Here is a 16,915-nt window from a genome sequence, read left to right as displayed (position 1 = left end):
TCCATCCATCCATCCATCCATCCATCCATCCATCCATCCATCCATCCATCCACCCCTCCAACCATATTAATTAAACTGCTATGTTATTTCTCTTGTTAGCCTAGTCTTCTTTCCACTTTTTACTATTGTTAGACCAGGAGAATCCTGCTTATCCCAAGTATCAATGTATATTGTCACCTTCTCTTCCTTTTTGTCTCTGAAGTTGTTCTATTTATGCCTTCAGTAGAGCCCTTAACATGCTTAGTTTATTTTCTGTGTGTGAGCTCCATGTTGAGAATTCATAGAAAGTTAGATCATTATCCTTAGCACTTATACACTGTTTTAATGATCTATACTGAATTACTACTGATATTAACCAGTAACCTTTATTAACTGTCCTCTCAGGCACTAGCAATTATGAGCATTATTTAATTCTCATATTGATCCTATTGATACAGAGACAGTTATTACCTCACTTTATAAACTAGGAAGTTGAAATTGAAAGGGGCAGAATGACTTGGCTAAAGTAACACAGCAAGTAAGTGATAGAGCCAAGACTTGAGCCCAGTATGTCTGGTTCCAGCTTATTTGGAATCATTTATTCATTGATTCTCTGGGGAATACATCCAGAAGGTATGTTTTCTACTGGTTAACCCTGAATGACTAAAGAGGGAGTGTGAAAGGTACTTTGTCACCAGAAGGACAAATGAACTGCTGTGGGAAAAGGCTTCAAAGTAATTTTTTGTTTGTTTGTTTTGAGACAGACTTTCTCTGTGGCTTTGGAGACTGTCCTGGAACTAGCTCTTGTAGACCAAGCTGGTCTTGAACTCACAGAGATATGCCTGCCTCTGCCTCCCAAGTGCTGGGATTAAAGGCTTGCATCACCATTGCCAAACCAAAGTCATTTGACAGTTCTCATTTTGTTACAGAGGGAGATGCCAGATAAGCTGCTATGATGGTTACTGAGAAAGTTAGGCCAAGAAAATGAAACACTGAGAAAAATATTGCACATTTGTGCAGAATGAATATGAAAAAGAGGAAAAGTATTGTTTGGGTAATGAATGAGGTAGATTACCAGTGCTCAAACTACCCATTTACAGAGGGGACCCACGGGTCACTTTAACCAATTAGCATGTCCTGGTGGCACATTCTCCTAAGTCTCAGGATTTCAACGAGAATCTCTTCTTCCTGAGTCCTAATTAAGAAATCTTCCCACCTCAATATGCTGTATATTAGAACTGCTGTCTTCATATTTTGAGAAAAAGTGCTAGACCAAGACGGAAATAAGTTTTAAGAAATCAGCCTCGTGCTTTTGGAGCTGGTCAGCTTTACCCAAGACCTGCTGCTATTTGGGGGTTCTTGGTTTGCTCAGAACTAAATACTGCTATCCTTAGAAATAAAAAAACAAGGCTATTATTTAGACCTCCTAGGTCTATGTGTTCACATTCCATACTAGCAAGGGCAAATTATTAGTGCATCTTTGAACATAGGGATATATTAGTCCTTGTCTTAGCTCTTAGACATCTTTTGGTTTGTCTTTGTTAAAATAAATGCACAACCTTGCTTTTGGTTTGGGCACAGAGAGAGAAATTAAAGAAATCTAAACCAGTTTTTACCAACAGTGATTTCTAACACTGTTTCTTCTTTGTTTTCCAGGGTGATGAAGAAGGACCTAGGTAAGATTATATTTTTGCTGCTTGTGTATTCTCAGAAGTGGATTGACACTTGTGACCTTCTAATGCTTCCTGAAATATAGATAAGCAAGGGACAGCAGAGAAAAAGGAGTACCTGTCTTAATCCAGGGCTGTAAGGCCTTTATTCTGTAGGACCACCGTCTCCTCCCCGTCTGTGTCATTTTCTGCCTGTAAATTTCAGATAAAGGTAGACTTGAAAGTATATCATGACAGAGACTTTGCTTTGTTGTTTAGCACATTCATAGTTCCTTGTTCAGAAGAGCAGGCTCTGTATTTGAATGATGATTACAGTATTAGTTGGACCTACTAAACTTCAGTGTCCTTTTTTGATATGAATTGGATTTTGTGAATGTGTTCTAGACTGAATTATTTCTGTCACAATGAATGTCAAAGTGAATACTAGGCCATAAGTATAAAAAAAAAACATTGTTTAAAGGAGGGAAAGACCTTTGTACTTTTCTATATCAACAGTTGGAAGAAATTTAACAGAGCAATTATTATTGTCTCAGTCTGATGGTAAACTTGGACTTGACATTGCTCTCTTTCCTCTCCATCTGCTTGAGCAGTGAGAAAATACTGTAGGAAATGCTGCAGCTGTGCCATCAAGCAAACTGTAATGTCCAGACAGGGCCCATCTGTCATGGAGACTAAAGGACTTAAGATGGGAAGATTCCAGGAAGGGTGTCTGGGTCTCTGCTATTTGAACTTTATTTTAACCTTAATACTGCCTTTCTAAGGCATTGTAAGTAGAACCTTAATAAATATAAAGCATTTTTATTATGTGAAGTTAAGACTGTATTCCCTGGTGAACTACTTGCTGTCTTCATGCCAGTAGAGCCTGAGTGCCTCAGAACTCAGTGTCAGAGTCACTAATGTGGCTCAGTTCCTTTTCAAAGGAACTGAAACAAACTGTCCAAGATTGCCCATGGAGCCAGGTTTTGACTCTGGTTTTATTTCTGGCCAACAAATGTAGTTCCTTTTTCCTCCTGTCTCATGTTTTATTTTTTGTTTTCCTATCACTGTGATGACATATACCCTGACAAAAGCAATTTAAGAGAGAAAGGGTTTATTTGGCTCATGGTTGGAGGCACAATCGATTATGGTGGGGAAGTCAAGGCAACAGGACCTTGCAACAGCTGGTCACATTGCATCTGCAACAGAAGAAAAGAGTAGCAAATGCTTGTGCACACTCCACACTTTCATTTTTATATTGTCCAAGATCTCTAGACCAAGGAAATGGTGCCACTCACAGAGGGAAGGCCTCCCCACTGCACTTAATCTAATCAAGATAATTCCCTACAGCCATGCTCAGAAGGCAGTCTAACCTGGATGATCCCTCACCAGTGTATGTGGAGGTTTGTTTAGTAAGTAACTTTAGACCCTGTCAAATAGACAGTTAACACTGATTACCACATTTTGAATCATCCCCCACTTTAAATGTATTATTTGAGAATTGCATACTTGAATATAATGTGTTTTGATAAGTCTACCCCTACTTCCTCCTCTCCAACTTTTTTCATGTCCCTTCAATCACTTTTACCTTCCTACTCCATGTGTTCTTTTTAAACCCACTGAGTCCCTTTAGTGTCGCCAGTATGTGTGTGGGTGTAGGGCCATCCAATGGAATGTGGGCAGCCTATCAAAAGTCACACCCTGAAGAAAATTGATGTTTTTCTTTCCCCAACAGCTGTCAATTGCCAATAGGTCCTCATCTAAGGGTGGGACTTTGTGTGCCTCTCCCTCATCCATTCTGGGATTTGGGCTGGCTTGATTGCATGCAGGCCTTTTACATGCAGTCACAGGCACTGTGAGTTCATGTGTATAGTAACCTGTCATGCCCTGAAACACTATTGTGCAGTAGCCCTCCTCTAACTCTGGCTCTTATAATCTTTCCAGCCTCATCTCTAGTGATCCCCTGAGGATTTTGCAGAGGATAGTGTATGATAAGCATGTCCTGTTTAGGGCTGAACAATCTATGGTATTTTAGTCTGCATATTGATCAATTGAAAATCTCTGTGTTAATCATCATTTACTGCCAAAAGAAGCTTCCCTGATGAGGGTTGAAAATGTACTAATTTATGACTGTAAAGATAAGTATTTAGGGAGCAGTTTAAAATGATATTTGTTAAACAAAATAATATTAGGTTCTCCCCTAGGGCTTATGGCCTACCCACCTGTGGATTTTTGGTCCAGTAACAGTAGCAAGCATGTGTCCCATTTTGTGGATTGGACCTTAAATCCAACCAGAAACATGCTCATTTACTCCCTGAGCATTGGTCGCACTCTTCCTCAAGGGCATATCTTGCAAGGTTTACAGTTGAGTTAGATTATTAAGTAAATTGCCCTCAACTCACACCTCTACCCCCACTACCTGCATGGTATCTTCCACTACTGTGAAAACTGGTCACTAAAGATAAAGCTTCTAGGTTAATGCCAGCTCAAATTTTCCATGACTACTGACTCACATATATGGTATCTTCAAAAATAGAGTCTTACCATCAAATTCTGGAGAGTAACCAAGAACAATGGCAATAACCTGTAATGTTTTGGGATAGTCTATGGAACTCGACTGATCAAAAGGAAGTAGCCCATACCTGCCACTGTTGAACCTCCTCCCCCCACTTTTTTTTTTTTCTCCAGACAGGGTTTATCTGTATAGCTTTGGATCCTATTCTGGCACTTGCTCTGTAGACCAGGGTGGCCTCAAACTCACAGAGATCCACCTCCCTCTGCCTCCCCAGTGCTGGGATTAAAGGTGTGTGCCACCAATGCCTGGCATTGAACCCCTTTCTTAAGATGTTCCAAATGATGCCTTGTAATATCTGAATTTTTTGGTACTTCCTTCTCTTAAGAACTATATTTCTCAGCTTCCACTTTAGAGCTACAGGGAAATAACTAGCTCTGGTTTGCTATGGTTCATGCTAGAAGCATCATGTTTTAAACCTAAAGAGCCTCAGAGAATCCCTTCAGAGTCTACTTTAAAACATTTCTGGAAACAGGCTTGTTCTGTATTATGGTTTCCTCCCTCCCTAGCTCCTTCTCGTCGTTTTTCTATTCCTTTAAAATGTGTTTGAGGGAGGCCGGGCGGTGGTGGCGCACACCTTTAATCCCAGCACTTGGGAGGCAGAGGCAGGAGGATCGCTGTGAGTTTGAGGCCAGGCTGGACCGACAGCCTCCAAAACAATACAGAGAAACCCTGTCTCGTAAAAACCAAAAAGAAAAAAAGAAAAAAAATGTGTTTGAGAGAACTGAAGAAATAGCTCAGCAGTTAAGAGAAATAACTGCTTCTGCGTGGCACCTCACACCCATCTGTAACTCTAATTCTAGGTTATCTAATGCCCTCTGATGATAGCCTTTCTGGGGTCCTGTTCACATGGGATACACACAAATTTATGCAATCACTATAAAAATAAACCTTAAAATGTATGTTTATGACCCTGCTGTGTAGCACAGGCACTTGTGCTACACACTGTTACACATGTGATGGTGACTAAGGCAGACATGGTACCTACTCTGTGCATTTAGAGTCTAGACAGAAGAGGTGAGCTTGTAAAGCAGCAGTATGGAGGGAACCCTATGAAAGGGAAGTCCAGGTTGTCTATTCCCCCTCCTCCCTAAAAAAGGAAGGGAGGAAGGAAGGAAGGAAGGAAAATAAAGGGGGTGGCAAAAGAATGAAAGAAGAGAAAGTGAATGAATAAATAAAAAGTCTTATGTAAAAGCCTAAGACAAAAGAGAGTAGAAGATAAAAAGCACTAGCCTTAGAAGTCTTCATAGGGTATTTGCGCTATCCTGGAGAATTTTAAGTATTCTGGAAGTAGAGGCCTGAGACCAGCCCTGATGGCCTGAGCTACTTGGGACTTCTGAAAATGAGCAGAAACAGCACTTTCAACAAAAATTGACCTGAGCAGGTTTGCATTTTAGATTTCTCTGCTTTGTCTTCACAGTGGAAAATGAATTGGAGGCAATCATAAGCCTTGGCAAATTGACTAAATGGGGTGTTTCTGTTTTGTGTTCTGCAACAAAATCCATGAGGGTGGGTTCTACATAAGGACATTGATCAACTTTGTAGTTCTGAAGGGTCTAGGGGCCATGGCACCACTATCTGATTGACTCTGGTGAAGACATCATTGTACGTGGCATCATAGTAGCTTGACTGTGTGCAGAAGAAAGGCTTGGGGGAGGTTTCAGGCTCTCATTTTCTTAGAACTAATTCAACTCTATATGCCTAAATTAATTCCTTCCCAGGGTGTTACCTCAGTGGCCAAGTCACATTCCACTAGGTGTCACCCTTTAAAGGTTTCTTTATCTCTGGATATGGCCACACTGGGGATAAAAGTTCAGTATGTGAACCTCTCAAGGACAGATCTTAACTAAACTATAGCATTAAACTTGTAATGATATGATCCTGAATCAGTGTTTTCTCTAATTATTAACCACCTTTTCATCATTTTGCTCAGGGCTTTGGTTTAGACACCAGATTCTCCACGGTTCACCCCTTTATTCTCTAACTTCTTGAAATCTAGGACAGACACAGCTCTAGCCTTTCTTTCCCCAAAAAGAGTTCAAGCAAGACGATGCTATGAGACAAGAACTTAGCAAAAGTAATAGGAATGTTTCATGGAATAGCAAATGGCTTTTCTATACTGACAGAGCTTGATTAGGCTGAACATTTCCATTTTGTCATGGCCACATTGATTAGAAGAGTATAAGGATATTTGCAGAGAAGTGTGAGAGACTAGCTTTCAAGTTTAGCTGCAGATACCTTAGTGTCATTTTGACAAGATATAGAGTTTCTTTACTACTAACTAAGATGTCAAGCTGTCTCCTGCAAGCCAGACTGCCGTGGATGTCAGCAGGAATCTCTTGGACTGGGACTTGACAAACCTTTTTCAGTATTATGTGCACTTGAGAGCTTGTTCTCAATTGGCAAAAAGGGAAGAGGATTCTCATTTTCTTCTTAACCTTTAAATTCATGCTTGTTGGTTCCATTCAGCTTATTTGTGTTGAACTACCATTTGGCTCAATCTATTCCAATTAGCTCTTCAGGGCAGATTGCCTTTGATGTAAAATTTCTTTCATTTATAATATACACCTTACCACTTCATCAAGCCAAAGAGAATTTTTCCCCATAGTTTTCTGTGTTGCTGAGAGATTAAATGAGAGTTTGATGCATAAAGGAAGAATGAAGGAAATGTAGGTCTCGCTGCCTAAGAATGGCTAAGGAATGAATATGGAGACTAGGTCTTATATTCAGTCACCTCTTACTGATGAAGGAACAACAACAGATAAATCCTGTATCCTGTGAAATAGATATTTCTTTCTTTCCACCAGCTTGAGTCTTGCTTTCTTCTTGAATTTTGACTTTTCAAGCTGTTATAGCCAGATACTGTGCTTTTGTTTATGACTGTTCTTTATCAAGTTTTACTGTATAGTTGTGTAGAAAATTATTAATAATAATAACTGTAGCTACCCTATACTGAAGGTCAATATTATGTCCAAAGTGATAACTTTATATATTCATTTAATTTCATGCAAATCTTGTGCTGTAATTATCTCATTTGTCAAATGAGGACATGTTAATAAATTCTCAGAGAAATCACAAACTAGTTAGTAAGTATCAGAACTAGGAAGTGAGTCTGATCTATTCTGGGGCTCATTTGGACTGTCTGCAGAAGGCAAGGAAACACAAGGCTTTTTATGACCCTATGTGAAAGCCTAGAGAATTCACACACAGTCCTCAGAAGATCACTTCAGTCTACTTCCTCTAACTTGAGGATCATGACTCACTGACGTGTAATTGCTATGGCCTATTTTCTGAAAGTGATTTCTCTTCTCCTTAGATACTGTGCTTATCCAGGGATATCTATTTAATCCCCACAATGTCTCCTGAGCACCAACACCAAGAGGATTGTCTTGAGAGCCAAGCAAGCCTTTGATTGACATCACAGGATAGTTGCCTATTGCTCATTGTGTGTTAGCTGCCCCTCAGATCATGATATACAGTCATATGGCCGGCAAGGATCCTCACAGGGTATAATAGAGAAAAAGACTTAATATGTAGAACATGGATATTAACTACTATGGAGTCATCTTGTAAGAAGATGTCTTTGAAGCCTAGAATGAGGTTTTTTTTGTTGTTGTTTTCTTCAAGCAAAAAAGCAATTTACACTTTTGGCTGCAATTTTCTGTCTTCTCTGTACGAATATAGGAGATCTTGTGTTCACTGATTGGCTTCTTCTCTACCCCTGCTGAAGCCTGCTGAGAAGTAATATGTATTTGAGGAGAGGGGGTGGCAGTATGGTCGGCTGGTATGAAAGCACTTGTTTTGTGGGAGGCAGTCAGAGGCAGAGAGAAAGACCCTTAAACTCTTGTGTTCAGAGGAAAAGGAGCAGGATTAAATTTTGATTTGCTGTTGAGGTTTTTTGTGATTTTTCTTTTTAAACTAAGGAAAATGGCTTTTTAATAGTATCAGCTTTTCAGGGAACTTGTGCAGAATTCTCCTCTTCAAAGCTGTCTGTTATTCAGGCAGAAAGTGCCTGCTGAGATTATTGTGCATGTGACCCGTGCTGACGGTGTGATCACATAGGAAACATGTTTGGAAGAAGTAAGAGTGAAAGTCATTAACTTACCTCCCTTCTCTTCATATTTGTGCTTGTGACCGATGGAGTGACCTTGGTCAAGTCACTTAACCTTGTATACTGTTATTTCTGTGTAAATATTCACCTCCCTATCTCACCTTTACCAAGTCTGAGGAGTTGTGTTAAGTAAGTTTTCCTTTGCTGCAACAAAGTGCCCGAGATAAGTAAAAGGAAGAAAGTTACTTTTTCCTCACACAGGATTTCAGAGGCTTTTATCCATGGTCATGTTCTGTCTTGTCCTTGGACCTGTGACAAGACAGTACATCATGGTAGGTAGTAGATAGTAAAGGAAGCTTCCTTTGGTGTCTGGGAGACAAAAATACAGGAGAGCCAGAATCTCCTGTAACCTGATTCTTCAGCAGGTCTCTTTCTAAGAATGCACTGCTCTCCAGTAGTGCCAGAGATGACAGCCAAGCCTCTCTCTCGCATATAGTCTTTGGAGAATGTTTACTCACTCTAGCGTGTGTGTTTTAATTAGTAATTTTTAAAATCGTAAATCACAGTTTTGTTTCTTTAGTAACAACAATGATTAAGGAAGAAGAAGTCATTTATTTGATGGGGTGTGGGGCCAGCAAGCATGGGAGGGGTAGGAGAGAGAGGACATACTGTGGTTATATTTTAATTAAATACAAAAATTACTCTGAAGGTGCATGCTACATATTCTACCTTCCCAAAATGAATATCACATATTTTTCTTCCTAGGGCTTATTGAAATAAATGATACATATAGTTCTTTTGTCCTGAGATTGCAAATTAATGGTTTGGTTGTTGCATTCTCTTCATCTTAGGAGGCTTGTCTAAAAGCTGAAGAAAGGGGCTCTAATATTTGTGCATAGATTAGAAATTTCTGGGCTGCTTATTATGCAAAGTAAGTTTCCAACATTTAAGTTGGTGTCAGCCTGGGAGTCTCTTAACTGATGTTTCCATATTATAGAGTCTGAACTTACTTCCTTTGCCCATGCTGAGTTGGGTTGTTTATCTCCTCCTCTAGCCAGGTGGACAGTGAGGCTGTGCTGTACATTACGCTGCCTGGCTCTATCAAATTAGCCTCCTTGCTAAAGTAATTGGTTTTCAGAAACTTGCCTGAGAGTCACAACTTAATTTTGTGCATGTGTATTAACCAGAGAATTCATTTGCAGCTGGAAATTTCAGCTAAAATGCCTGGCATGAATCTGCCTCCAAGTGGAAATGCTGTGTAGTTATAGCCTATATTCTCTTATATATCTGCCTGTTTTTCAGGATTTCATAATGCAAAAGAAACGGATGGCTAAGAACATGCTTGGGTTGTCACTTTTCCTGCTATAGCTCTTCTCTGATCAACTTCTACCTGCTATCCAGCATGGTAGTTATGGTGCTGTGCGTATTTATACACTACACTTCAAGGCTTATCAAAATGGGGTTCTCCACTGGGAGTTCTGCTCCCTAACTCCTCAAACAAAAGAGATTGCAGATGAATTCTTTCATTAATTTATCCAGCAAATATCTTAGATTGCCTAAATTGTGCTCAGGCCTGTGCTAGACCTTGAGAATATGAGGACCAAGGCTTTTGGTTTTTTATTTGTAAAGGTCTTAAAGTCTAGTTCAAGAGAGCTAAATAAACAATTTTATTGTCATATTTAATTACAGTATAATAATCACTAAGATATTTAAAGAAACATTAATGAATTACCAACTGTGAGGATATATTTTAAATATTTATATATATTAAATCATTTATTGCTCACAATATCCCTAATAACTGGTTTATATATTATCTTTATTTTTCTTCATAGAAACTAGGTAACAAGGAGGACCCTAAGAGGGACACATGGATCAATTACCCTGGGAAGGGAAATGAGATGAGACCTTCCTCTAATTTAAAACCAAGTTTGGAAAATAGTTATCTAATGCCTTTCAAATAAATGGAGAAAGACAATGTTAGTGCACCCACATTTTCCAAGTGGAGGACATACATCTTTTACTTAAAAACTAGTCAAAGAAATGGCATGAGGGGGTGCCATGGTGGTACTCAGTTAGAACTGAAGCTAAGGAGTTTGACTGTGATCTTACTCTCTTTCTTGTTTTCCTAGTCATTTGGCTTGGTCCTCAGCAAAATAAGTTTTAGGAAGTAAGAAATCTAGCATTTTTAAAAGAATTATTTGAGGGCCTTGTTATGTCCCCCTCTCATGTGGGCAGCCACAGCAGAATTGTTCATTGTGTCTTTTTTATTATGCAGGAAACCTGCTAGTTAGTCTCAAAGGCCTTCTTCCTACTTCTTCCCAGTGAGAGGTGGGCAAGAGATAACATCATATTTTTCCATCCTCTAGGTCCTTTCCTTTGTTTGGTGAGGGGGGCAATGGAAACTTTCAGTAGCCAACTAATCACATGCTGGGAACACATACTAATGGGTTTCTTCCTTTTGTTTTGTTTTGTTTTGTTTTGTTTTGTTTTGTTTTGTTTTGTTTACCAAGACCGGGTTTCTCTGTATAACATCTCTGGCGTCCTGGAACTCATTTGTAGACCAGGCTGGCCTCAAACTCTCAAGAGATCCGTCTGCCTCTGACTCTTGAGTGCTGGGATTAAAGGTCTGCGCCACAACAACCTGTCTTTGTCCTTTCTTTATTCCATTCTTTTTTGAGTTGGTATGAGCTATAAAGTCACTAAGTAGACGTTTCCTTAACACTAGAACTATTAAGGAAATGATTTCAAAATTTTAAGAAAGACAAACTGATATAATGGTGAGTTTTTTTTTTACCATGAAACAAAATGTACTTCTTTAGACACCGTAAACATGAGTAGTTACAGGATCAGAAAGAAATGCTTTCTTATCCATAAACAGGGTTTCAAGGAAGAAAAACGCTTTCTTATATAAACATCCCACTCCCCTAAGTCCTCAGTACCACAACCAGTTCTCTGTAGGTTAAATGTGGTTGTAAAATGAAAAGCATTTTGTTTCCTTGGTGACTTCATATCTCCTTACACTCTGCTTCCATCAGATCTATTTAAAGGAAAGTGAGAAAAACAGTACAGAGAGGGAGGAGCTGACAAGATTTCACGGAAGCCAGGCAGGGAAAGCAGCACTTCTCAGCATTTCTCTGCTCTGATCTAGATGCTGTAGGGCAGTGTGGCATTTTATCTGATCTCAGGTACTGTCATTCAGACAAGTGTAAAGTGACCAAGCTGGCAGCTTTGTCCTGTCTTTAAGCAGTGTCCAAGATTGGTAGCTCACCAGCAACAACAGTGAGACTTCCTGATGCAGTGAACATTGAGTGAGAGCTAGGCCTGTGTAATCTCACAACTCTTAAAGCAGCTCTTACAATTATATTCACCCCCTGTATGTATCTGATGGAATCGATACTATAAGGAGTTGAGTGATTGACCTATGGCCATACAGTTAGCAAGTAGTGTTGCTAGGATTAGAACCCAAATCTACAACCTTAAAATTCTCTATGTTCAGCCTTTGTCAGGAGACAGAAGAGCTAGATCTTATGACTTGTTGGCTGGGAATAAGTAATGCTTAAAAGTCTATAGGGATTCAAAAGCTTATCAGAATTTTTCTTTTCTTTGTCAAATACAAACAGGCAGTTTGAAAAAGAAAAACAGTTGAGATCAGGCCTGCCAAGAAAGTACCCGAAGGAGAATAAACAGGAACTTCAGTCCCCAGACAGGTAAACATTAGTTTACCTCCTGGCTTTTGTAGAGCCAGCAACTACCATTGCCTCTTCTGAAAGAGCCACTGTTCACCCAGTGGCAGGTGCAGGCCAACTGTTGCCATGACAACTGCAGGAGAAGCAAGCAGTTTAATTCCAGAACTGATAATTAACTAGGGGGGTGGAGTGGGGGTGGGGAACAAATTGGGGTGATAATTGTTGTCAGAGAAAAAAACTTAGCAATTATTGGCAAGCTGCATATATGCAAAAGCCAGGCACAGATGCTCCAACCCAGCATGCCCCTAACATTCAGCATTCATTCCCTTTGCTTGGGAATTTTGATAAACTAAAATAAAGGGTCGAGTCCCCCAGCCAACTGAGTCTCTTTAAGGGACATTGGCTATGAAAAGAAACTCAGGGGAGCATATGAATGAGTATCTCATTGACCTGACCCAACCAGAAGTAATCCAGAAATACTGTTAAACTCTGAAGCATGGGACCCATAAAACATGCTTCCTAGGAGTTTCAACTTCCCTGGCTGGCAAGGAAAAAAGGTTTCCTAGAAAGTAAAAGACTTGTGTAAGGTATCAACTTATGTGCTTGATGGTAGCTTTATCAATTCTTTAGAGGCTATATTAATGAAAGCATCCCATCATACACATGAACCAGTATCTGTCTTGTTTAACCATGCAACCTAGGAAGAAGACAGTAGTATTATCTTTATAGAGATACAGAAATGTTGAGGACTTAAAGCAAGTTACAGAAATTGTAGATCCTTGTACTGAAATTATTGTCCTATTAAGTTTGATTATACCATTCTGTTGGGAGATCATGATCACAATCTTTAAAAAAACAAAAAACAACAAACAAGGGGAAAAAAAGTATTTTCATGTGTGTTTGTGTGTGTATTCCAACAGTTGACCTTAAGCATCTTCTTCTATCATTCCTTTTTTCTTCAAAGTTCTAGTTTTTATTACTTTATTTTTAAAAAGAGGAATAATGTTTATTGTGTGCTGCAGTTATATTCATAGCCCCATGAAAATTCAAACATTCAGACTCAGGCATTCTGATATTGAAAGTCTTTCCTTAAGAAATTGTAAGTTCCCTGTCATTAGAGTATGTTATTTCTACCCTTCCTACTCCTTCTTCCAACTCCTTCCATCTGCCCCATCTCAAATGACCTCTTCCTTAATCACTATTGCTCGTACATGTATTAATCACGTATGCTCGTACATGTATGTATATGTGTTTAGGGAAAACAGTTCAGGATGGGATAACCTATCATGGAGGTTCATCTCTAGAGAAAGCCAATTCTGTTTCAGCAGCCATTGCCTTTAGCCCTTCATCAAGGAGTGAGCCTTGGGAATTTCTTCCATCCACATTGGCATGTCCACTGGTATTATCATTATGAAGGTTATGTTTAGGCAGTCAGAGTTTTGAGAGTTCATGGGTGCAACTTCCCTGTCATATCTAAAGATACTAGCTCATAACAAGCATTTTGGCTTTCTGGCTCATAGAATCTTTCTGTTCCCCCTTCCACAATATTCCCTGAGACTTGGGTGTAGAGATTGCATTGTAGATGCACCAGTTTGGATTAGGCATGCCACAGCCACTTGTTCTCTACATTTTGACCAGTTGTAGATCTCTGTTAAGAGTCTGTATCTGCTGATGAGAGCTAATTGCTACATTTGCCTATGGGTATAAACATTTACAATACAATTAGATTGTACTGGTTTAGGAAGGTGGCCGTAAGTAGTATGTTCTCCTGGAGGTTGTATAACTTCTCCAGGTACAGGTAGTTGACTAGGCATATAGCACCAGACATGGATTCTTTCCTGCTGGACTAGCTTTAAGTCCAATCAGACAGCTTTTGGTTACCCCCAAAATAAAAGTCCAACTACTGTACCATTTGGGATATCTTATGGGCTAGCGATTGCAGTGCTTCAGGCTTTACAGCTGAGTGGACTCTTGATTGCTTTTCTTCCTTGCATAGCAACTTCTGATATTTTAAGAGCCAGTCCTCAGGGAACAGGCATATTAATTTAATTAATTTAGTGTGTGTGTACATGCACCTTGGTGTACAAGTAGAAATCAGATAACTTGCATGAGTTGGTTTTCTTCTTTTACTGTGTGGGTTCCAGGGTTCAAACTCAGGTACAGTAGGTACCTTTACCTACTGAGCCATCTCTGGTCCCTCACTCAACCCGGAGCTCCCTATCTGGGTTAAACTTGATAGCAATCTGCCTGTGTCATACTAACTCTGTATGCTGGGGTTATAGATGCATACTGTACCCCTCTTCTAAAGCAGTTCTGGGGATCCAAACTCAGGTCTTCATGCTTATGAGGCAAGAATTTTACCCACTTAGCCATTTACTTAAGCCTGGAAATAGTATTTCTTATAAAATAAAATTTACTACCTAAGCAATATTGGTAAATGTTCTGTGTTGAAGCTAGCTCCTTTGTAACTCAAGATTAGTCCAGTTATTCCTGATCACATAAGTGTTGAGATTTTTTTTTCTAATTCCTTTCTGTAACTCATGCTCATCCAAAGCTATTCTTGACAATCTGTTTATTTAAAACATCCATGGTAAATATATTTTTCATAAGAAAGATGCTAAGTTTCTATGTATATATATATGAAAGATGCTAAGTGTGTGTGTGTTGGGGGAGACAGATTTTATTTTATTGTTATTATTATTATGTTTTTTTTAATGTTACTTCATTTTTGCTTTTCAAGACAGGGTTTCTCTGTGTAGCCTTGGCTGTCCTGGGACTCACTCGTAGACCATGCTGGCCTTGAACTCCCAGAGATCATCCTGCCTCTACCTCCTAAGTGTTGGGATTAAAGGCATACACCACCACTGCCTGGCTAAGGCATCTGGTTTTAAATGAGGCACCTACATGGCCTCCCAAGCGAGAGACCTCTGTGGCATCTGTACAGGCAAAGACTTCTGTGGGGACCAAATACAATGACTCCCCCATTCACTAATGTTTTTTTTTCTTTTAATTTAATTTAAATTAGAAACAAGTTTGTTTCACATGTCAATCCCAGCTCCTTCTCCCTCCTTTCCTCTCCCGGCCCCTTCAACCCTCCCCCAACCCCTCCTTCAATCCCCACTCCACTCTGCAAGGAGGGTGAGGCCCTTCATGGGGGATCTTGAAAGTCTGTCATATGAAAGTCATGTCATGTGTCCAGGTGGAGACAGCATCCCTCCACGTGGAATGGGTGCCCAAAGTCCATCTGGATGACAGGGCTAAATGCTGATATATTACCTGCGGCCCCAAAGGATGCTGAGGCCTCCTCACTGACACCCACATTCAGGGGGTCTAGATCAGTCCCATGCTGGCCTCTCAGCTATCAGTCTGGGGTCTATGAGCTCCCCCTTGTTCAGGTCAGCTGTTTCTGTGGGTTTCACCCACTAAGTCATAAGCCCTTTGCTCATCACTCCTCCCTCTGCAGCTGTGTTGCAGGAGTTCAATTCAGTGTTTAACTGTGGGTGTCTGTCTCTATTTCCTTCAGCCACTGGATGAAGGCTCTAGGATGGCATACACAAGGAAGTCATCAATCACGTTATCAGGGAAGGGCATTTAAGGTAGCCTCTCCAGTATTGGTTAGATTGCCAGCTGGTGTCATCCTTGTAGGCCTCTGGACATCTCCCTAGTACCAGATCTCTCTTCAAACCTATAACCGCTCTTTCTATTATGGCATCTCTCATCCTTCTTTCCTCTATTCTTGCCCCTACTCAACTATCCTTCTCCCTCATGTCCTCCTCACACCTCCTCTTCACCCCCTCTCTTTCTCCCAGCTTCCTCACTCCTCCCCCACCCCAGCCCCGTGCTCCGAATCCCCTCAGAAGATTCTGTCCTGTTCTTCTCTGGGTTACCATGCATATCTCTCTTAGGGTCCTCCCTGTTTACCAGACTCTCTGGCTGGAGATTGTAGGCTGGCACTCCCCTGATTCAGGCCTAAATTCCATATATGAGTGAGTGCATACCATGCTTGTCTTTTTGTCACTGGGTTACCTCATTTGGGATGGTTTCTTCTAGTGCCATCCATTTGCCAGCATATTTCAAGATTCCATTGTTTTGTTTTTTCCCCTGAGTAGTACTCCATTGTGTGAACATACCACATTTTCTCTATCCATTCTTCAGTTGAGGGGCATCTAGGTTGCTTCCAGATTCTGGCTATTACAAATAATGCTGTTATTAACATAGATGACAGATGTCCTTGTTGTATGAATGTGCATCTTTTAGGTATGTGCCTAAGAGTGGAATTGCTGGATCTTGGTGGTAGACTGATTCCCATTTTCCTGAGGAACCTTCATTCTGATTTCAAAAGTGACTATACCAGTTGACACTGCTACCAGCAGTGGAGTGTTCTCCTTTCTCCATATCCTCTCTAGCATAAACTGTCATTGGTGTTTTTTTTTTATTTTAGCATTCTGACAGGAGTGAGATGGTATCTCAGAGATGTTTTGATTTTCATTTCCCTGATGGCTAAGGATGCTGAGCACTTTCTTAAGTGTCTCTCAGCCATTTTATACTCTTCTATTGAGAATTCTCTATTTACTTCTGTACCCCACTTTTTAATTGGATTACTTGATGTTTTGGTGACTAGTTTCTTAAGTTCTTGTAAATTTTGGAGATCAGCCCTCTGTCAGATGTGGGGTTGGTGAATATCTTTTCCCATTCTGTGGACTTTCTTTTTGTCTTGTTGACTGTGTCCTTTGCCTTACAGAAGCTTCTCAGTTTCAGGAGGTTCCATTTATTAATTGTTGCTCTCACTGTCTGTACTTCTGGTGTTATGTTCAGGAAGCAGTCTCCTGTACCAATTCGTTCAAGGGTACCTCCCACTTTCTCTTCTAAGAGGTTCAGTGTGGCAGGATTTATGGTGAGGTCTTTGATCCATTTGGACTTAAGTTTTGTGCATGGGGATAGACATGGATCTATCTGCAGTCTTCTACATGTTATTAGC

The 16,915-nt window shown here is 40.2% G+C and overlaps 1 protein-coding gene across 3 annotated transcripts in view; it reads left to right on the top strand.

Moving 5' to 3' along the window:
- Trim44 (tripartite motif containing 44) overlaps nt 1-16,915 on the top strand; it is a 105,386-nt gene that overhangs the window by 49,918 nt on the left and 38,553 nt on the right. Inside the window, exons 4-5 of one of the 3 annotated variants that reach the window (XM_040745927.1) lie at nt 1,636-1,655; nt 11,872-11,977. In XM_040745927.1, the coding sequence (XP_040601861.1) occupies nt 1,636-1,655; nt 11,872-11,962 (111 nt within the window). In that variant the 3' untranslated portion in view covers nt 11,963-11,977. Of the gene's footprint in view, nt 1-1,635; nt 1,656-2,239; nt 2,405-11,871; nt 11,978-16,915 lie in introns of those variants that run through there. The other 2 variants (XM_021231524.2, XM_005064872.4) reach the window with 2 other exon arrangements.

This window comes from Mesocricetus auratus, unplaced genomic scaffold (genome assembly GCF_017639785.1).
Source record: "Mesocricetus auratus isolate SY011 unplaced genomic scaffold, BCM_Maur_2.0 Super-Scaffold_100004, whole genome shotgun sequence".
Taxonomy (NCBI): domain Eukaryota; kingdom Metazoa; phylum Chordata; class Mammalia; order Rodentia; family Cricetidae; genus Mesocricetus; species Mesocricetus auratus.
Note: the sequence above shows the minus strand (reverse complement) of the source record. Positions and strands in the feature narration are given on the sequence as shown.